The sequence below is a fragment of the Peromyscus maniculatus genome, chromosome 2 (assembly GCF_049852395.1).
Source record: "Peromyscus maniculatus bairdii isolate BWxNUB_F1_BW_parent chromosome 2, HU_Pman_BW_mat_3.1, whole genome shotgun sequence".
NCBI classification, from domain to species: domain Eukaryota; kingdom Metazoa; phylum Chordata; class Mammalia; order Rodentia; family Cricetidae; genus Peromyscus; species Peromyscus maniculatus.
The window spans coordinates 84,074,546-84,098,099 of record NC_134853.1 but is presented as its reverse complement, the minus strand read 5'-3'; the positions used below and the strand labels follow the sequence as shown (position 1 = coordinate 84,098,099).

Genomic DNA, 23,554 nt, shown 5'->3' with positions numbered 1-23,554 from the left:
ACCAGGTCTACTGAAGAACACACAGCCGCTGCTTCAATGCTGAGGGATCCTGTCAGATGAGTTTGTGTGGGAGGTGGAGCAAAAAGCTCACTTCTCACCTGACTTCTCTATTTAAACCAGAGATACTTTCCTAAGTTAAATCTCTCCACTTCGGGTAAGTATCAAGCACTTGTGAAGAAACTTAAGTCTCTGCCTGCCTGCTTCTAAAGCACTTTCCTGCCCAGTATCGATACTCAGGCAGTGGAGACTGTACTGAAGGATGCCAGGACCCTCCCTGGATGCGGGAGAGACACTCAGTGCCGCACAGGATCTATGGACCAGTGGCACTACATTTTACCAGCAGGTGTCTCTCTCGAGCTTTTGATTCTCAAGCGCCAAACCACAAGGAAATAAAAAAAAAAAACAAAAAGAAAACACTGGCTGTGGGGAGGGGTGCAAGGCTTGGGCTACAGGGAAAGTGTCTTACAGTGAGAAGGGGGAACAGAAACTCCCCACAACGTCCTCTGAAGTCATGTGACCCAGATTAACAGTCTGCGGCTATAATTTTCTTCTCCAAAACACCTTACTCCACTTTCATGCTCTAACCAAGAAAGCCTTCAGACAAATGTCCACTGAAGCATCTATGAAACACCTCACTACCAAACCTCTAAATGTAACGGTCATCCGACTGTGGCTTATAATAAATTTTGGTTTTACTCAATTATTGAAAAAAAATAGCCAAATGAATGGGAACACATGAACTATGAACCAAAGGCTGAGGGGCCCCCAGCTGGATCAGGCCCTCTGAATAGGTGAGACAGTTGATTGGCTTGATCAGTTTGGGAGGCAACTAGGCAACGGGACCAAGTCCTGTGCTCACTGCATGAGTTGGCTGTTTGAAACCTGGAACTTATGCAGGGACGCTTGGCTCAGGCTGGGAGGAAGGGACTGGACCTGCCTGGACTGAGTCTACCAGGTTGATCGCAGTCCTCGGGGGAGGATTTACCAAGGAGGAGGTGGGAATGGGGGGTGGGCTGGGGGAAGGGGAGGGAGTGGGAGGGGGGAGAATAGGGGAATCTGTGGCTGATATGTAGAACTGAATGGTATAAATAAATAAATAAATGAATAAAATAAATAAAATTTTTAAAAAAATTTAATGGTCATCAAATCCCAGGAAAGTTTGAGAAACTGTCACAAGCAAAATCAGTCAAGGGAGCATGACCATGAGGTCCTGGCCTGGAACTGAAACATTAGGCAAAACTCCTCAACTCTGAATAAAGTCCTCTGAGTGAATATATTTACTAAACAATAATGACTGGCTTATTAAGTGAGGCCAGCAGCTCACATTTGTGTAAAATGTGGCAACTCGGTGTTGGGTACATAAGAACCTGCTCTCCAATTTTCACAATAACCCTGAAGCTGTTCTGAAATAAAAAGCATATGTTTTTGCATTTCAGGAAAAAAAAATCATCACTAGCTGCCCATTTGGCCAAGTAGGATTCTATTTTAAGGACTTGTTCCGACTGCTTTAAAATGGCTGTTTCTTTTTCAGGCATGTTCTTAAGTGACTGGAAGGCAGAAGAGAAAAGCCACAGGCTTGAAAACACAGACAGGACTTGTGGCAGCGAGAGAGAAGCCTGGCGGAAGCTGGGATCCCTGGGGGCCCCATCGCTTCCAGCCCAGTGCTAGCCACACCGATCACCTCAAAACCCTAAAAATGCTCAGTGTTCACAGCTTTTCCTGAGGGGAAAGGCGGCTGGGGGTACAGCAGTGATGCGGAAGCTGGGCAGCCCTGGCCGGGACTCAAACAACGTCTTCCTGAGTGATAAACCGGCCTCTGGAGACTCTTGGGCTCCAGACTTTCCTAAAGCCCCCAAAGAAGATGGGGACCAAATAGCAATTATCTCAACTGAAAAGATTGGAAAACTACTCAATACATATGATAATTATTCAGTCTTTAAAATTTTAGTTATCAGCTGTTAAAAAAAAACCAAACAAGCAGAAAGTTGTAAGTGGTGAATCCACATTCCGCTGCATCAATACACAGGGGTAGGTGGTTTTCTTGTCTGTGTTTTAAATAAAAGGCTGTGGTGGTGAAGGAAGGGTGTGCTAGATTCCTGCCCGTCCGCCGCAGTCTGAAGCATCAGCTTAGCCTTCTTGATAGGCAGCCAAACCTCAAGAATAATATCCACCACGGGGGAAAGTAGTTTCAGTGAGACTCACTTCTAGGCTTCAATCTTTTTGTTTTTATTGTTGTTTGTTTCTCCAGACACTGTCTCATACTGTAGCCGAGACCAGATGGAACTCATTATGTAATCCAAGATGGCCTTGACCTCACAGTAATCCTCCCACCTCCACTACTAGGATTACAGATGGGAGCCAGAGTACCAGCTATCAGACTTCAGACTTTTATTTTACACAGTTAGGGTGTCCCCCTTTTAATTAAAAAAAAGAAACTGTCATAGTGCAAGTGAAAGTCTGAGCCAGGCACAGTAGTTTTACACAGGGCTGAGGCAGGAGGATTGCCACAGGCTTGAGACTAACCTGGGCTAGATAATGAGTTCTGGGCCAGTTAGGGCAATAAGATGAGAGCTTGCATAGGAAAAAGATAAAATGTGAGCCTGGTGGTATATGCTTGTAATCCCAGGTACCCAATAGGCTGCAAGTTCAAGGTCAGCCTGGGTAACTTCGTAAAAAGAGGGCTGGGGTCCAGCCCAGTATAGAGCAGATGCCAAGCAAGTGTGAATCCCTGGGCTTAATCCTCAGTACCACATAAAAGAGAGAGACAGACAGAGAGACACGGACAGAGACTAGGGAGATGGCTCAGTAAGTAATGCCAGCTGCAGAAGCTCACAGGCCAAGTCCAGTCCCTGGAATCACAGGCAGAGCAGGATGAGTGAGTGGTACACATCTGCAATCCCAGCATTCCTTCTGTTGAGATGGGAGGCAGGCAGGGGACTCACCCAGAAGCCCATGGACCAGCTGCCGGGAGTACAAACAAGAAGGCAGAAAGAGGAGCCAACTCCTGAAAGCTGTACTCTGACTTCCAATGCGCGCACACGCACGCACACACACACACACACACACACACACACACACACACACACACACTGATTAGTATCATTCAACAGAAAGGAGAATGGGAGAAAAAAGTAAACGCCTATCCCACCTTAGCTAAGAAACTAGCAGAGAGGTCAGACACTGGGAATGTGAGACACACCCCCTCTACCTTGCACACACTCTCGGTGGGCGGACTCAGTATAAAATCAGAGTGACCCTCACTGCAAAGAACTGAGCAACACCTGTGTGGACGTAATTCAGGAAAGCGAGAAGCAAGCTGCCGTGACTTACTACCTACGGGAATGAGATGAGTGGGCTGCGATTCTTCCAGTTTGTTCCTCAACCAGTCGAAATCCTGGTATCTTCTGCGAACAGAATATTCTGGTAAGTCAAACTCCACCCGAGTGCTCTGCAAAGAAGAGAGGAGGAGAAACGTGTACAAGTGAGTGGGAGTGCATTCTCGCTGAGGAAAAACACTTTTAGAATAACCAAATAAGGCAAGGGCACACACACGTCCTTCCACCATGCACCAGACCAAAGACTGAGTTTACCAGCAGGCTACAAAGTCAAGGAGCTGGGATGGAGCCCAGCATAGTGGCGCACGCCTTTAACTCAAGCCCTCAGGAGGCAGAGGCAGGCAGACCTCTAAGATCAAGGCCAGCCTGGAGCTACAGAGTCATTTCCAGGATACCCAAGATTACACAGAGAAACCCTGTCTCGAAAAACCAATAAATAAATGAATGGATGGATGGATGGATGGATGGATGGATGGATGGACGGACAGATGGACAGACAGATAGATGAGAGAGGGAGGGAGAGAAGGAGGGAGGAAGAAAGAGAGGGAAGGAGGAAGGGAGGGAGGGAGGGAGGGAGGGGGGATAGATGGAGCTAGGACGGAAACATCTTTGGTTTGGTTTTGGTTTTGATTTTTTTTTTTCCTACCCTCAGGAAAAGGAACTCAGCAATTCCTCAGAATTGTCTAGAACATTTGATTCATTTCCTCCAGCTTAACTCTGAGAGGGCTGTTGGTGTTTTCCTCCCTAGAATAATATAATTTCAGATATTGCTGCTGAACTGAACCCAAATCCATGGGAAGGAATGCTGTGTCCACCTTGTTACATATGCGGACAAGCCTTGCTGAAGGCCAAGGGAACCAATCAAGCAGGACAGCAGCTCTGCTCCCGTGGGAGGCAGATTCTAAGGCCTGCCGGTGCAGTGGCGCACGCCTTCAGCCCAGCACTCAAGGCAGAGGCAAGGGAACTCTGTGAGTTCAAGGACAGCCGGCCTACATAGTGAGTTCCAGACCAAAAGGGATACACAGTGAGACAATACAAACAAACAAACAAACAAAAAAAGAAATCTACCCTATTCTTCATTCTTCATCTACCATATTCTGCCAGAACAATGACTTTGAATGCATACTGCATTTTAGATACAGATGAGGAAATGTCTAGAAAAAAAATAACAAAATGCCATGTTGTTGCAGAAAATGTTAATGATCTATGAATTTTTTAAAGTTTTCTGAAATGTAATTACATCAATTTAAAAATAAACCAATGTTAAATAAGATTAAGTTACACTAAAATATGATTTTTACTTATTAACTATTATCTTTTCTCAGATACACCATTCCTCCCTGGGTGGATACCGGCAGTTGCTGATCTCAAATATGAGATAAACTACAAGATCTAAGCCACATTTTACAAATTTATTCTTTCAGGCCCAAAGTCTGTTTTAATGTAAGACTTCCAGAAAAATCTTTAAAATACCTGAAGAAGAGTCATTCACCAAACAAGGCTGTGAGCAGCTTTTGGCTCTGAGATTATGATGTTGTTCTCCCCAAAGCTGTGCTCTTGGCCTGAGCAGAACTGGAAGGGAGGGCTGACCCTCAGGGCCTGCATCAGCTCCCCGTCCAGTCCCTCACATTGTAAGCATCCATGAACACGTCCTTCCCCATGTCAAAGCAGGCGGAGTGGGAAGACTGGGGGAAAACAACCACAAAGGTACTGCTGAGTTATCAGGGGGCTTCCCGAGGAAGTGGAACTGTGGATGAACTCAAGGCACAGCGCGGCAGGACCACCACCGACCCACGGGGCTGTGCTCTGTGGCCCCAGGGGCAGTTAGCACCCACTCCAGGTCCCTGAAATGCATGGAGTCTTACTTTCCACCACATTATGAGCTTTGAGAGAGACACTGTCCAGACCCCTCCCAACACCTGGCCTCCAGCAGAAAACCTGTCAGCAGTGGTGAGGGGAAACATCGTTTTCATCATGAAGAGTCTCTCCCTCCACCTTCCTAAACGTTCCATGATCAAATCTACCACGTTCCCTATTATGTCCATCAGATCAATTCCACAAACCACCTTCATGTAACATTCCTACTCTATGAAATCAATACTTGGTAACTACAAAGGGCACAAGCAGAAGCTGTTTTTTGCTTCAAACATTTCTATATCTGGAGATCTGGCTCCACCCTTCTCTCTGTCCAGGTTATATTTGCTTATTTTGAATCCTCATGAAAAATATGAAAATGGATATAGTCCTTCTAAATAGAAAACAAAATTAATATTTAAATTTACAAATTTACACTTTTCTATGCATATTCATTCAGTTTCTGTATCATTTTACTACATCCTGGACACCTTTGTGTCCAGATCTTTAAAAATCACTTAACATATATATAATATTCAATTGAGTGACTATAACATAATCAATCCCTATTTAAATTGTTTCTGATTTTTAAACTATAAACAACATTACAGTAAACATCACTGTGCTTCTATCCATTAATCCCACTAAAATAAATTCTTAAGGATAGAACTGCTGGAGATATATTTACATTATTTGTATTATATAATACAAAACTCCAGGGATGAGTACAGTCAGTTTTCCTCTGTGAGATCCAGGGTTTCTGCTCTCTAATATCAGTGGACAGACCAATTCCATCATCAGAGAGGACAGTGACACGGTCCTTCCATACTGAGACTATACCCTACAGTGTCCATCAGAGGTCGCCTACCACAGTCAGATCTGAGACAGTAACTAGGCACAGAGTGACTGTGAAGGACTCACCATGCTATAGGTTCAGCACCGCCGTTCCATATGAACACATCTCTGGTCATCTCTGGAAATAGTGGCATCAAAGCCGAAGTCTATCAACACCCAGCAGGACAGCCTGCACCTGTGCCCCACAGACCACAAAAGGTCTCCCCTCCCACCAGACCAAGAAGGCGCAGGGCTCTGGAAGCCCAATGCCCTACACAGGAGTAACTTCTATCCTACAGACTATCTTATGGGTACCCAAGATTTCGAACAGACTTTTTGAAAATTTAAATGGTACAAAAACCGACTCCAGTGGCAACAGAATTCATGGTGGTTTTATTGAAACTGGCCAAAACACTAAATTAATTTAGCAACTGCTAACTTCCACAAACTGAAAAGGTAAGACTGTCCTCTGGTAGCATCTGAGCATTTAGCAGTATCAGGCAGGGTAACACACAGTCTACAACAGGATCCCTAACCCGGCCAGGCAACCTCAGCCTTCCCCACAACATCAGCTATTAAAAAGCTGCAGACATCTTGAAAACTTCTTAACCTCAGTACTTATCTTCATTCCAGCTGGATGACCTTGTCACTCTGCCCTAGAGAAAACTGCAGCTATAAGCAAAGAATCCCTTAACTTCCTCCACGAGACACGCTCCCCTTCCTTTTTCCAGAACAATGGGGGGAGAGTGTGCTTCTCCTACCAGCGGCCAAGCCGTATGCCTGTCAGCACACAACTCCTTACACACCCAGCAAGTCCCGTCCTCCTCTCCGATCTGCACCTCGTGTCTACTTTCCCTGTGCCATCCTTGTCTTGTCCAGCTGGCTCTTAATGCTCCTTCATCCTCAAAAACAAAAACAAGCAAGCCAGACACAATGATGCGTATCTGTAATTCCAGCACTCAGGAGGCAGATCAAGAATGAGTTCTATGAAAGCCTGGACTACACAGCAAGTTTGAAGTCAGTAAGACTCTGACGATCACACTCATACACATACACACACACACACACACCACGCACACACGCACGCACACACACGCACACAGCTTCTCTCTCAATCACGCGCTCTCTTGCGGTTACTGCTCTGGCCTGATGCTACGTTCTTGCCAAGTGAACTGCCAAGCTACCAACACGCACATCTCCCCCCACCCCCCACCTCCCATTCACATTAGCCAACTGCAAACCACACCAGTGAAACTGCTCACACCACGGTCACCCAAACCCTCGTCAGTGAGCCAAACCCTCACGATAATTAATCCTGAACTCCTTGTCCGAACCTCTTGGCAGTGTTTACACTCTAGGCTACTGAGGCATCCGATAGAAACATGCTGAAGCACAGAACTGGTGAGGACGAGCAGACACAACCCTGCGTGTGCTCCAGGGGACTGCAGGTCCACTGGACCTGACAGTGAAGACTAGCCATCACAGGAGAAGGACAGCACAATTACTAAGAGAGAGGACTCTGGACTCCAGCTCCAGCCCCACCGCACATTAGCCGCATCAGTGAGCAATTATACTCATGTCCCTGTGTCTGAGTTCCATTTTAAAACTAAGAACAGCTGCAATATCCACCTCACTGTGTGAAGATTAGCACAGCACTTAAAGCACTCTGCACAAAATAAACAATGGGACAGCGGACAAGAGAATAGGGCTGCAATCTCAGAGATGCTGGCAAAGTGTGCTGCCTGGGACTTGCCAGCACAGAAGGATATATGCAATGAGTCATTGAGTTGGCTACATGCAAATGTTTTCATGAAAGAGGAGAGACAATAGCACACTAAGTCACCAATAGTGATTTCTGACTATGGGCTTATATAGGCATGTTTTCATTTTATTGTTTTAGTTTACTTTCATTTTCTAAGTTTTCTACGACAGATTCAGTACATAAAATAAAAATTGAAATGTCCATCACAAAACAGATAGACATGTGGTTAAGTGTCCAATAATTAGCTGTTACTGTGTTGTTACTTTCTAAGAGCTGGGAGAAAAAAGAGCCAGGAGCTGCTGGACTACAAGGGGCTGTGCCGGCCTGCCCATCAAAGAGGAAGGCATGGACGGTGGAGATTTGATGAACACTCCTTACCAGAATGTCTCCAGCTAAATTCAGCTCATTCCTCCATCAAGAATCTGAATTAGGGGGGTTGGGAGATGGCTCAGTGGCTAAGAGCACTGACTGCTCTTTCCAGAGGACCTGGATTCAGTTCCCAGCACATACATGGCAGCTCACAACTGTCTGTAACTCCAAGATCTGACACGACACCCTCACACAGACATGCATGCAAAGCAGCAATGTATATAAAAATAAAAATAAATACATTTTTAAAAGAAAGAATCTGCATTAGAGGGGCCAGGGAGGTAGCTCAGTGGTTAAAAGCACTGACTGTTCTTCCAGAAGACCCAGGTTTGAGCCCCAGCGGCCACATGGCAGCTCATGATCACCTGCAAACCCAGTTCCAGGGGATGTAACCCCCTCTTCCATCCTCCAAAGTGCACCAGGCATGCACGTTGTACATAGACACACATGCAGGCAAAATACTCATACACATAAAATAAATTTTAAAAATTAAAAAAGAAACGATCTGAATTAGAGATGCCATAGTAGCACACAATTCTAATCCCAGCACTTACGAGGCAGAGTGGGCAGACTCTGAGTCCTAGGCTAGTCAGGGCTACACAGTGAGACCCTGTCTCAATCATCATCTTCATCATCATCATCATCACATTCATCATCATCATCACATTCACCCTGTAGAGGTTTGAGGGGTTTAGAACCGTAGCACCTCATGCTATGGCCACTATTTGAGGACCTCAGTGGAATGCAAGCCCCAGGTGTAGATCTTGTGGTCCCATCTGCACTCTCTCTCATTCCCAGATACCACTATTTATCACGTGAACAGCTTTCAAAAAAAAAAAAAAAAGACTTCAAACACACCACCAAGATAGTGGACCTGGTCCACTTTTAGAAACAGAAGAGCAGGCAACTCTGGGGGTCAGGAGTGTAAGGAGAGAGATAAGAAAAAGTAAGAATTCAGCAGCAATCCGTCACCCCCAAGTGAAAACCCAAGACTAGAACTTGGAAAGAGCAGTTTCTCAGTTACAGGGAATCAAATAACCCCAGGAGAGAGGACAGAAATAAGAACACAGGGGGGAGGGGGCAAGGAAGGAGAGAGAAGAGGCCCGGGCGGGACGGTGAGTTAGGGCAGGTGCATTAGCCTGAACCGGTTCAGCCCCGCGGGGTCTGCTTTAACTGCTTTAACACGTCTGTGTGCTGTGGGGAGGCGGGGTGCAGGAATCACGCAGCCCTAGGGAATTGTAGGGTGGGTCAGCAGCAGTGCAGCAAGGCAGGCACCCTGTCACCAGGCCGCTGACAGCACCGAGTCAAGCATTGTACTCGCTACAGGGCCAAAAGTAAGTTTACCCAAAGAAAACGTAAACAAATGGAAAGAATTCCTGGAAACATGAACATCACCTAGGACGTCTGAGGAAACCATACATGTGTGAGTACCCCCTCGGGGAGATAACGGGGCAGATACACACGGCCAGGCAAACCTTCAAGTGTGGCCAGGTGCAGAAAGATGGGGTGGGGGGACTTCAAAAAACCGAGAATGGTTTAAATGTCCACCTACTCACCAGCGTGTGCGTGTGTGTGTGTGTGTGTGTGTGTGTGTGTGTGTGTGTGTGTGTGTGTGTGTGTGTGTGATAGACAGAGACACACAGAGAGATTTATATAACCACTGCGTAATCAGGCAGACCCAGAGAGTAAGCTCCACGTAGTCATGGGGACATGGAAAGGCTTTAACAACACCGTCAAGCAGAAGGCAAAGTATGAGAGCCGCCTACCCCGGGACCCAAACAATGTGCTCTCTAAGTGTCGTGTGTGCCCACAGAGCACCCGGAGGAGGGGCGGGCACGCGCCAAGGGGCAGCAACTGCTGCTTCTCGTGAGAAGACGGTCCAGCTGAGCCGGGGACGGGAGGTCGAGGTTTCCACTCTGTATTTGGTCTTTGTTTCTGTTCTATGAACATGTATTTTACCATTCATGTGATTTTTAAAACATAGTGTTTCCACCCAATAAAGGATGAAGAATATGTGAACCTATTTCATTCTGTTTATCTCGCCAAGAATTTAAACAGGTACAGAACCTACCAAATTCTTACAATAAAAAAAATAAATGTTTGTTGGGTATAGAGGCACACATTTCTCACCCCAGAGGTGGAGAGGCTGGGGTAGAGGATCAAGAGTTCCAGGCCAGCCTGGGCTACACAGCAAGACTTTGCTCCCTGCCCCAAATAAATAATTAATAAATGATTTTTTTAATTAAAAAAAAATAGAAGGCCAGAAACATAGCGCAGTGGCACTGTGCCTGGTATGTGAGAGGCCCCATGTTCAATTCTCAGCCCAAAGGGGAGATGAATAGTAAGAAAAGAGAGATGTGGTTTGTCTGAGCCACTAACACCATCCATAAAGGTTCATCCACAAAGGTTCATAAAACGTCTGTAATTCCTCTGCAGTGTGTGCTTTGTGGTGGAGGAAAAACAGACAGAAAGAAGGTTTTTCCTTCTTTCTCCTAAAGCACTTACTTCATACGCATATATAACATATCCTGGCAGCATTCACCACCACCCCTTTGTCCCTGTCTAACCTACCAAGTCCTCCCTCCCCACACCAAGTCTCCATCCCACACCAAGTCCCCATCCCCACACCAAATCCTCCCTCCCCACACCAAGTCCTCCCTCCCCACACCAAGTCCTCCCTCCCCACACCAAGTCCTCCCTCCCCACACCAAGTCCTCCCTCCCCACACCAAGTCCTCCCTCCCCACACCAAATCCTCCCTCCCCACATCAAGTCCTCCCTCCCCATACCAAGTCCTCCCTCCCCACACCAAGTCCTCCCTCCCCACACCAAGTCCCCATCCCACTTTCATATCTTTGTTCTGTTTTTATAAAGCACTTTTTAAATTCTAAACTACAAAGCGACAACATGGATTTTCTCCTTAGTAATGTGCTCAGTAACTTCCTATTAAGGAGCAATTTTGCTCCGCAGAAGTGTTTGGCAAGGTCTGCAGATATTTCTGATTGCCACACGGTGGGGTTGGAGGTAGGTGGAAAGTGCTCCTAGCATCTAATGGACAGAGCCCAGGGACGTCACCACATCCTACAACAGGAAACCCCCCAACAAAGTACTGTTCACCCAAAATGTCAATACTGCCAGTCAAGAAACCCTGCTCCAACTCTAAAATTTTAGTCCTATTTTAAATATGACAAAAGACTCAAAAGTAAAGAGGACAGTGCAGGTCTAGGGATGTGGTTCGGGGTAGAACATCTGCCTAGCGGGCCCAGGGCCCCATGTTCCATCCTCACCACCCCAAGAGTAAGCATTAAATGTGTTTCTACAAGTGGAATTAGACGAAGAATATGGACTTGGCGGTCTTACAAATCATGTTAGAAACCTAGTTACCAATTTTGTTGTCCCATACAAGTTACTCTGTTTCCTCGCCTATAAAATTCTAACTAAACACAAATCGTTTGGATTTCTGTGAAAACTGGTCAGTTTAGCCCCAGTGCTCTGCCCTCTATGGGTCTGGCAGGCGGCGCAGCAGAGTCACCAGGCATCAGCTTCAGGCCCCTCCCTTCTGTCTTTAACCGCTCTTAGGCCAAATTCCAACCCTGGGCCCATCACAGACTTAAGTTGGGATACAGCCATGCATATTGTGAAACAAACACATTAAGCAAAACTACCATATGACACAGAGTTATTACAGGGATTAAATGTTTTATTTAAACTACTTCAGCCACAATTTCTCCTCGTTTTAAGAGTAGAAACCTATTCTAAGTCTATAATCCTTTTACTTTTAATGTAACCACTCTCTCCCATATCTGTAATCAGGTGACCAGAGGAGAGACCACAAAAGCAGAGGAGGATCTCAACTGGCCCAGAGCATTGTTCTAGGTCTCCTCTATTGCTGTGATAAAACACCACGACCAAAAGCAACTTGGGAATGAGAGGGTCTATTTGGCTACACATCCCAATCACAGTTCACCACTGAGGGAAGTCAAGGTGGGTACCTGGAGGCAAGGACTGATGCAGAGACTATGGAGGAAGGCTGCTTACTGGCTTGTTCTCCAGGCTCATGGTTAGCTCTTCCTTATACCTCACAGGACTACCCACCCAGGGGTAGGACCACCTACACTGGGCTGGGCCTTCTTACATCATCACTCATTAATTAAGAAAATGCTCCTCAGACCTGCCTACAGGCCAATCTTATAGAGGCATCTCCTTAACTGAGGATCCCTCCTCCAGATAACCCCAGTCTTTGTCAATTGCCCAAAAACAAAACCACAAGCACAAGTATGAACCCCAACATTCTGAAATAGGGGACCTACTTTAGTGGTGATCCTGTATGTGATGTAGGTCTCCATTGTACAGACGTGCTTCTTGGGATCATCAACTGTGACAAAGAGATCTCTGGTTTCACCATCCATGTCATCATCAAGCTGGAGTCTGTTCAGAAGGGAAGATGAAGAAGCTGGGCTCGAAGTGCCTGCTGGAGTACCACCATTGGGCAAAATGAGATCCTGGAAGAAGAGAAAAGTACAGCCTTACAAATCACAAGGATGGAGAACCTCACCAGCCACAGCTGTGCCTCTCCTCACTCCATGTGTCTGAAATGAACAGGTCAGAGGAGGAACTCAAGCAGGAGCTGACGCAGAGGCCATGGAGGAACGCTGCTTACTGGCTTGCTCCCCATGGCTTGCTCAGCCTGCTTTCAGACACACCCTAGGATGACCTGCCCAGGGGTGGCACCTCCCACAGTGGGCTTGGCCCTCCACATCAGTCACTAATCAATACAATGCCCCACAGACTGCCTACAGGACAATATGATGGAGGTGTCTTCTAGACTGAGGTTCATTTTCAAAGCAGATGGCTCTAACTTGTGTCAAGTTGATAAAAAGCTAACCAGATCTTAGCTTGTCAAACCATCTGTCCCCTTTTGTATTTAAAATTCCACAGTAAAAAAAAAAATTTTTTATAGAAATTGTCAGAGGGAGAAATGTCAGGAAGGGAGGGAGGGAGGGAGGGAGGGAGGGAGGGAGGGAGGGAGGGAGGGAGGGAGGGAGGGAGGCTGAAGAACAATAGCTCTCCTTCTCTTTCCACCTTAGGATGAAGACCTAAGGCTACCTAGATAAATTACATGTTAAGAATTTGTTACAAATATAATGTTTTATTTTTTATTAATATTTTATGCTTTTCAAGACAGAGTCTCTGCGTAGCCTTGGCCATTCTGGAACTTGCTCTGTGGACCAGGCTTAGCCTTGAACTCAAGAGATTCGCCTACCTGAGTGCTGGGGTTAAAGGCCTGTGCTACCACCGCCCAGTGTGTGTGTTTGTTTGTTTGTTTGTTTGTTTTTTGCAAATATGTATTTTTAAAAGGCTGTGGTGGTTTGAAAGAAAATGGCTCCCACAGGCTTCATAGGGAGTGGCACTATTAGGAGGTGTGGCCTTTGTTGGAGTAGATGTGGCCTTGTTACAGGAAGTGTGTCACAGGGGGTGAACTCTCAGGTTTCAAATGCTCAAGCCAGGCTCAGTGTCTCTCTCCTGCTACCTGCCAATCCAGATGTAGAGCTCTCAGCTTCTCTCCAGCACCATGTCTGCCTGCACACCACTATGCTTTACACCATCACAATTATAAACTAAACCTCTGAACTGTAAGCCAGCCCCAGTTAAATGTTTTCCTTTATAAGAGTTGCACGGTCATGGCTCTCTTCGCAGCAACAGAAGCCCTAACTAAGACAAAGGCCATGAACATTTAAGGCTCAGTCTCACAGTTCCCCTGCCGTGTTAGGACTTGACAAGGGAACACAGCCCGTGTCTAGCAGAAGATGGGAAGACCCCTGAGTGTCACCTCAGAAATCATTGGAAGACAAACTAAGACTGTGGCAAGAAAGTGACAAGATACCAATGGGAAGGCATTGGTGACCCAGATCATAGGGTGGGGGTCAAGGAAGTGCTCTGGGGGCTCTGATCTGTCCCCTGGAAGTCACCTCAGCAGTCATATCCATGAGCTACAGCTGATCAGAGGAGACCCCAAAGAAGAAAGATGAGACAAGGCAGAGGAAAGCATGGCCCGGGTCAAGAGAAATGCCACCCTGCTCAGTGGGTGACAGACGTACACAGAAGGTTCTCTCCTATGCCTCCATCTGTGCCAACCACAGATCACTTAATCAGACACTTAAGGCAATGTCAAAAATAATGCTAGTGGTATGTGCCTTTAATCTTAACACTGGGAAGGCTGAAGCAGGTGGATCCTCTGTGAGTTCAAGGCTAGCTTGGTCTATATAGCGAGTTCCAGGACAGCTGGGGCTATGTAATAGAGAGACCCTGTCTCAAAAACACAGAACAAAAAAAAAAATTAGTTTTTGTAACTATTAAAAGGGTGCCATCTTTTGTAGTAGGCTTTCTCTTTGGGCCACCAACCAGCTCTCAAATACAGACATAGAGACTTCTTATTAGTTATGAATGCTCAGCCTTACCTTATGCTTGTCCCACTAGCTCCTGTAATTTAATTTAAGCTGTTTTCTTCATCTATGTTTTGCCTCAGGGCTTTTTACCTTTCTTTCATTCTGTATGTCCTACTTTCCTGCTTCCCCTGGCTGGCCCCAGGCACCACCCTCTCTTTCTCTCTTCTCTCCGGCCTCAACTCCTCCTCCTGCTTATTGTCTCTGCCTGCCAGCCCCACCTATCCATCTCCTGCCTAGCTATTGGCCATTCAGCTTTCTAGCAGACCAATCAGGTGCCTTAGGCAGTCAAGGTAAAACAAATGCAGCCCATCTTTACATAGTTAAAGTAATATTCCTCAACGGTCTTTACAGAAGGTGCTCATGGGAACAAACCCCCACCCTACACGATGCTGCTTTCTCTCAGCTATCTGCCAACTGCGGCCAGCAGGAGGAGGGCCAGCGGGGCACTGTGTCCTCTGCAGCCGCTTTGGTATGGATACGAAGGCAGAGCCTCGCTACAGTGGCTGCTGCTGACCTGCTGGCCTTCTGGGGTGTCCACACCACAGGGTGTGCCCCACTTCTCCCCACTTGGGAGGCATCTGCACAGATGCAACTGTAAATATTAACCATTGATCTAAGGGCTGAATAGATGCAGCTCTAGTTAAGGGCACTTCCTGCTCTTGCAGAGGACCAAGGTTTAGTTCCCGGCACCCACCTGGTAGCTCACAACTGTCTGTAATTCCAGTTCCAAGGAATCCAAAATTCTTTTATCGCATCTGCAAGTACCATGCACACATGTGGTGCACACACATACATGTAAGCAAACAAATATTCGTACATATAAAATAAAAATAAATATTTTTAAATTGTTGACTTATACACCTGACTTATCCACAAACAGTGGCTTCCCCTTGTGTGTGCATGTATACATGTATGTGCATGTGCTGGTGTAATTATCTATCTGCCTTCTCTTGCTTGATCTACAGCGACTCTATACGAATGCTCCTAGGTTTTACCCTAGGGACCTCAGCTAGCAACCTTGAGGAATAGCTACATATAATCTGAAATGCCCTGACCAGTGTAGGAAGGGAGAGTCCAGCAATCAAATTCAGTCACAACCAAATCTGGTCGGATCCTTGCATCCTGGGACTACACAGCCAGGGAAAACACCTTCACCTCTCATTCCAGGGTGTCCCCTGCAGTAGCTGGGCACACATGAATGACAGACGAGACTCAAGTGTCTAAAGTCTCTGGAGCAGTAATGCTACCACTCTGACGACCAATGACAGCCTCACAAGATCAGCAATTTTTCCAGTCCCTTTGCTAGTCTTCCTCTCCATTCTCTGGTCATAAATCCTTCTAGGTAAACATGAATCTGCTGTTTTTAAAGCCAGTCAGGTAAAGCCAACGTTTTTTTCCTTTGGGGTCATAAGTTTATCACAAAATGACTTTCAAGACCCTGCCACATGAGAAATAAATGCACTAAGAAAACACGAAGATCTTAGGGGTGACAAGTGAGTGTTGGGTGGCGTGACTGGTCCAGGCACCTCTGCCCAGCAGAGACCTCAGCAGCAGAGTTTATTGTGCTTTGACCGAAAGCAGGCATCTCATGGTAGCAGCACCATGAGCTGCAGGTACTAGGCTGTTATCATCAATTAGTTCTCCATATCACAGCTAGGGTGCTTCTAAAAAATATCTAAACCCAAGGCTAGGGGGATGACTCAGAAGTTATGAGTACTTGATATTAGCAGAGGGCACCCACATAGGGTGGCTCACAACTGCCTGGGACTCCAGCACTAAGGAACCTGACGCCCTCTTCTGGTGTCCTCAGGCACCTGCACTCATGTGTACAAACTCACACACAGACACACACATATGTATATAATTTAAAATAAATAAATAAATAAATATAGCAAGTTCCAGGACAGCCAAGGATACACAGAGAAACCCCATCTCTAAAAGCAAACAAAAACAAAACAACAAAAAACCCACTCATTGCTGTAAAACGTCAACTCTGGCCTGTAGTTGTAGGACATTTCTTCCTCTGTCCCCTGTCCCTCACTCTACACCCAAGAAAGACACACAGAGAGAACTGCATTGCTTCAACAACTCCTCTGGTTCAAGGAATTTCAGTTTCAAGATCAGTTACGGCCAGTGGTTGGCAAGATAACTAACACACATCTCTGGCGGGATTCTTTGTTATGTTAAACACGAGGTTCCTAATAGCAGAGTGGCATCTACTGGGAGCCAGTAAAAACACAAGTCACGCTAACATAGTCCAGCTTCTCTTTTGACACCACTGGGGAAATGTGGGGAACATGAAGACCCCATTTCAGAAGAGCCCGGCAAAGCAGCTCAAGGCGGCCCACAGGGAGGACAGCGCTTGCCCACTGCCGGTACCTGCCCGGTTTGTCCTAAGTTGCCCACTGCCAGTACCTGCCCGGTTTGTCCTAAGTCACGTGCATAGCAGGGACCAGAAGAATGACTGTGTCCTATACAAATCCAACAGAACACTCTTGACTGATGATTTTGCTGTAAAATTCAATTTAAACCCACTATACAGAATCAACTCAAAGGGAAACACTCAAAAACAGGCTTATCAAAGATACTCAACAGAACAGGGAACACAGGGAGACCTGGAAAATGACCAGGACTGAGTGTTTACAGTAACAAGGCAGACAAGATGCTGTACACTCATTATAGAAACTATAAATCTAAGGTGGGCAGAGAGAAGCATGCCTAATGCTAGTACTGGGATGGCAGAGGCAGAAGGATTACAAGTTTGAGACCAGTCTGCATTATATTGCAAAGCTCTCCTTTAAAAAATAGATAAATCTAGACAGACAGATAAAATTATAGATCTAGACTTCCAGACCATCTCAGTGAGTTAACTACCACAGCTTACTTCCTCCCACCCTACCACCAGATGCTAACCTCGCACCTAAAGAATGGGAGACAAACAATAGGAAAAGCAGTGACTCTGGGAACCAGGAGAGGCTGCCACCCAAGGGCCAGGCTTTCGAAAATCTTCTACTAGATATAACTGCTGAAAAGGGAACCAAGAGACACCTTTCATAGAGTTTTTGAGGCTATTTCACTGTCACTGAGGCTTGCAAAGAAGTAGAAAATGCCTTTATCCCAAACCCTTCACCCTTTAAAAGGAATATATCAAGGGGCTGAAGAAATGGCTCAGTGGTTAAGGGTCCCTGTTGCTGAGAGGACCCTGGTTTGGTTCCCAGAACCCACATGGTGGCCCCAAACCATCTGCAGCTCCAGCTCCAGGTATTCAACAGGCATGCATGTGGTGCACATACATGAATGCAGGCAAACTATTCATACACAAAAAGTAGACAAACATTTAAAGAAGCTGGGTGGTGGCGGCGGCGGCGGCGGCGGCGGCGGCGGCGGCGGCGGCGGCGGCGGCGGCGCACGCCTTTAATCCCAGCACTCGAGAGGCAGAGACAGGCTGATATCTGTGAGTTCAAGGCCAGCTTGGTCTACAGAGCAACTTCCAGGACAGCCAGGGCTGTTACACAGAGAAATTCTGTCTCCAAAAACAAAAACAAAACCAATTTTTTTTTAAAGAATATATCAGGGAGCCAGTAAGAAGGTTCAGTGGTTAAGAGCACTGGCTGCTCTTCCTGGGGACCTGGGTTCAGTTCTTAGCACCATCTCATGGCCATCTGTAACTGTCAGGCGACCAGCATTGCGGTTCAGCCCTGACTACTGAAGGGTTCCTTGATGGAGGGAGTGAGGAACTGGGAAATGATAGAGAGAAATATAGATGTAGAAAAAGACAGAGACACAGGACAGCTTCCGGAGGGCCCTGGGTCAATACACAGCAGCCTTGAGTTTATTTCTAATGGGCTTTTTATACACTAGCAAGGGGAGAGGCAGAAGACCTCCCCCTTTCAAGATCAAAACACAACATACAACCAAGTGTAGACCCTTCAAAACACCTGGTAACCACACCCCATGGCAAAGCATCCTGTGATCAGGCCTTGACATATAAGACACCTGGTAACCACGCCTTTGCACCCTATTATGCAGCCTTGGAGAGCGACATAAACTCCCTCTGTCCTTGAGTGGAAACACAAGCTGGAATCTTTGTGGGCTTCCACATGTAACTGCAGTTCCAAGGAATCCAATGCCTCTTCTGCCCTCCTAGGGCACTTCATGCACATGGCACATAGACATACATGCAAACAGAACATCCATACACATAAAATAAAAATCATTTTGTGAAAGAATAGGGGCCTTGGGGTGGCTCAGTGGGTAAGGGTCAGGGCACTTCCCACCAAGCCTGACAACCTGAGTTTGACCCCTAGGACCCACATATTCTAGAGTGCTAACTCCCACAGGGTGCCTGCCCTCTGACCTACACACTTGTGACATGGCACTCATCTCCACCCCCTCCTGGCCCTGCATACACGATAAATATGTAATATTAAAAAAAGAATGTGCCAGGCGGTGGTGGCACACGCCTTTAATCCCAGCACTCGGGAGGCAGAGCCAGGCGGATCTCTGTGAGTTCGAGGCCAGTCTGGGCTACCAAGTGAGTCCCAGGAAAAGGCGCAAAGCTACACAGAGAAACCCTGTCTCGAAAAACCAAAAAAAAAAAAAAAAAAAAAAAAAAAAAAGAATGTATGGTTCCAAGAAGGCAAGAAGCCTTCAACATTAGGAAATGCAGTGATGTAATTACTACACTAAGAACTGTACGCAGACGGACAGTTGATAGCAACCCTGTCCACAAGGTCCAAAGTGTCTACTGGTGTCATTCACTGGGAAATATGAGCAACTCTATTAAAATCTCTAAGCAAAATTAAGGGTTTGGAAAAGGAAAGTTCATAGTATGTTAAATGCTATCAGAAATATCAGTAATCAACTTTGAAAACCTTATTCTAGTGAAGGAAGCCAAACACAGAAGGCCACACATTTTATGATCCGCATACGTTACTGTAAGCACAGGCATGTCCTCAGACACAGAAAGCAGACTTCTGGCTGCCGGCTCAGTGGCAATGGTGATGGTGATGGTGGCTTCACCGTCCTGTGAACACACTACAAATCAACCGTATGGTTGACGATAGTGAAACTTCATCCTGTGTGAATCATCTCTCAAAAATAATAATAATACTGGGAAACCCTGGAGGCACAGCTACTGAATTCAGAAAGAAGAGCCTTTTTCAAGGAAGAGGAATGTTGAGGTAGGGTCTCATGTAGCCCAGGCTGGCCCAGAACTCACTACGAAGATAAGGATGACCTTGAGCTCCTGATTCTCCTACTTCAGCCTCCCAGTGCTGGGATTCAGGTGCGTGCCCCCTCACCCAGCTTCAGAAGTAAGATCCTGACACCCAGTGTTGGCCACCGTTCAGAATCTGGAGACACCGCAATGAAGTACTGAAAACATGCAGTCATCAGCCACACTGCTTCATGGCAAGTCAAGCTTCCCCCAAATTAACCTAAAATTTAATACGAGGAACAGTGAGACAATGTCTTCCACACATTTAGAAATGATAAATGCAAACGATGTGTTTACAAACATTACTAAGTGAAAGACTGTAGGGGGCACTACACAGAGGGGCAGTCAGTGACACCCAAGTGACTGACCCCTCCTGCAAGAGGATCACACATTCTTACTACTACAAATGGTTTCTCACAGAGACACCGCATCCCATTGGCTGTGGGTTAGGTCATGTGATTTACTCCAGCCAATGGCAAATGAATGAAGGGCAGCCTAGGCCAGCCCTAAGCCGAGCTTTAGAAACTTATCTCTCACAGTCTCTTGCTCTTTCCTCTGCCTAACATGTCCCCAAAAGGGACTGCTCCTTCAGAAGCATATGACTTGGGAAGAGTGGGTGCACCTGACTCCCAGCCAGAACACACAGCATGACCTAGAAATTAGTGTTTGTTGTGAACTTCAGAGCTTTGGAAGTTGTTTATTATTACAGCAGTAAACCTGACTAGTGCAGATAATTACAAAAATGTCTGTATAATTTCTAAACTGTAGAGAAGAAATGATGATACAAACAGTGGAGAATTTTAAAGACATTACCCATTTTAAGCCTGGAGTTATTCAAATGTCTTACTAAACTAGTATGTCCAGGTTCTTGGACCTGCTCTCCTTATTCACAACAAGAGGTTCAGTTTTGCCCACCACGGACTTAGAAACACCACGTCAAGTAGTCTCCCAAACCTCCACAGCTGTCTGCACCCATCCATCGCGTCCTGGGACCAGCACAGTCTGTTTTCCAGGCCGGCGCTGTCCGAGAATGGGTTTCCACCTTCCTGCTCTGTATTCTGACCATCTCCTACATGACAAATCTTCCTCTGTGTGGGCTCACAGACCACCTGTCTCCACACTTACAGGCTGAAAAAGCTTTTTAGAAATTGAACATGCTTCTCTAGCCTTCCTATGAGAAACCCTGCCCTTTAAATTGCATCTATCGGCCCAATGTAAAAGACCACCTTCAAATGAACCTCAAAATCAAAGAGCCCCAGTCCACATTCTTTGGCAAGGTGTCCATGATCTGTTATTAGATTTCTGAAGGAATCTCAAGACTGTAGTCCTTGTTCTGGACATTCTTAGAAGCAAGGATTTTGTCTAACTCTCAGATTAATTTAAACATGATTCCTTACATCCTCTAAGGAGGAGCCACTATTTCAAGAATATACTGAGCATTAAGAGATGTCAGCCAAAGGGACGATGCAGGGCTCCTGAAACACAGGGTTAAGACCATCTGTGTTTAAACAACTCAGTCTAGCTAGGGTGTGAGTGCCAAAGCCTGTGGTGGTGGTGATGATGCAAAGCAAAACTGGCTGTGACAGCACTCTGTGCATCAGAGGGAGAGAGCAAAGGGTGCCTCGGCAGCTTGAGGAGGAGGAGGAGGAGGAGGAGGAGGAGGAGGAGGAGGAGGAGGAGGAGGCTTGCCAAACGGAAAAGCGAGGCTAGAGTAGTACACAGTCTGGACAGTCCAGGCTGAGGAGTCACCACTACTGAAGGAGAGAGGTATTCTCAAAAGCTTGTCCCCAGATGAATAATAACTAAGGGCCACAGCGAGAAGACTGGCTACTACAGGGGCAATGGATGACCCTGACTGTCACCTGTGGACATGTCTGTAAGGGAGTTCCCAGGTTAGATTAGCTGAGGTCGGAAGAGCCACCCTCCACGTGGGCAGCACCGTCATATGGGCTGAGGCCCTGGGCTGAATAAAAAGGGTGGGAGCTGGGCAGCAGCATCCATGTCTCTCTTTCCCTGAGCACAGTTGGAATGTGACCAGCCACCTCATGCTCCTGCCTCCATGCCTTTCCCATCCTGATGATCCGCAGCCTCACACTGTGAGCCCAAAGCAACCCTTCTTTCCTGAACTTGATTTTCTTGGGTATTTTGTTTGGTCACTGTATGTATACGCCACCTGGCAGACTGAAGTCCAAGGACACAGCTTTCTAAGAAGACAGAGTAAGCTTTCCCAGCTCCACCTAAAAACACAAGTCTACCTAAAAACCAGTTCTTTTATGCCCACCTCCAACCTGCTCTCGGGATCCTGCCAACCCAAACCCACAAACCTGAGCAAAATGTTCATTCCGCTACTGGCACTTCTGCACCCACATCGCCCAGGCCTTGGGGCATAGAACCCTCCAGAAGTCATCAGAGCTGTTCGTTCTATAGTAAGGAAGGCTCTGAGTGACAGGCACAGGTTCATTCGAGTGACATAAAGAACACAGGTCTCGTGTACGGCTGAGCAACACCACACTTGTGGAGGGGCAATGTCCTCCAAGCACAACAGTCATAGCATCTCATCAGAGGAGCGGTGAGCGCCCAAGCGACCTTCAAGACGGGCTACTGATGTGTCCAGGGAAGGGACCGTCATTAGCCCCTCATCTCAGATCGGAGCCACTCTCTCCAGGACCCTCCCCTCCCAGCTGGATTCAACTCTGCCCCAACCCGCACAAGGCCGCGCGCGGAGCTACTCAGGCAGGTATCCCACCTTTTGACATTGCAACACAAAGTTGTCATCCACACAGTTCAGGCTCAAGACGCATCAATCAAGTTACCAAAAAAAAAAAAAAATTATACACACACACAAACAAAAAAAAAATCAAGTTTTTATAATTTTGTGTTGGGCCCCATTCACAGCTATCCTGGGGTACATGCAGGCCATAGGGTGCATGTTGGACACACCTGTCAGCTAGAACACACAGAGGATAAACTAAAGGGGTACTCCATCTACGCAGCTATGGTTGAAGGGATGAAGGTGAATCACGGATGAGACCTTTTGATGATATGGCTGTTTGGAGGTCACCCACAACCCTGTTAAGTAAACCCAAATAAACTCATTGGCTCACTGAGCTAAGTAAACGGAATCATTACTTTGGTCCCTGGGGGCAGGGGTGTAGACATTTTTTACATGTCCTCAGGGAAAGTTAAGGCACTAACTACAACTCAAGGGCCCCTTCTTATATGGAAGAAGGTCCTAGCACAGTCTTTATTTACTGTATGTGCATGTACAAATGTGTATGCAGTGCCTAGATCCCAGAAGAAGGTATGGAACCCCTAGAACTGGAGTTATAGTAAGCTTCCATGTGGGTGCAGACAATCCAACCTAGTCCTCTGCAAGAGCAGAAGTGTTCTTACCCACTGCTCAGTCCCCACCCCAACCTTGTAACCACTATTCATTCATCTTAAAAATTTGGTCACATGTTTTTGAACCACCACCTGACATAGCACCACACAGACATGTCAGAAAAATTAGCAAAGAACGTTCTTGGCTGTCAGAACAAAGGTCTAAAAGAAACAAAATACTAGTATGTTCTGTGTGAGCAAATGCTTATGGGTTAATCATCACCCGGACCCAAATCCCTTGAGGGTAAAAACCAGTCAGGCAAGGAACAGCACAGGACAGACTTGCAGACCAATGGCAAGCATCAAACGTTCCTGTGAAGTTGGTCTCACCAGCTCTCATCTCTGAGATGTGTTTT

General features: G+C 46.5%; 1 protein-coding gene across 1 annotated transcript in view; it reads right to left on the bottom strand.

The window, feature by feature from the left end:
• Snx30 (sorting nexin family member 30) overlaps nt 1-23,554 on the bottom strand; it is a 100,673-nt gene that overhangs the window by 40,960 nt on the left and 36,159 nt on the right. The window contains exons 2-3 of the mRNA XM_006994012.4: nt 12,464-12,655; nt 3,338-3,448 (exon numbers count right to left, since the gene is read on the bottom strand). Coding sequence (XP_006994074.1) covers nt 3,338-3,448; nt 12,464-12,655 — 303 coding nt within the window. The remainder of the gene's footprint in view (nt 1-3,337; nt 3,449-12,463; nt 12,656-23,554) is intronic.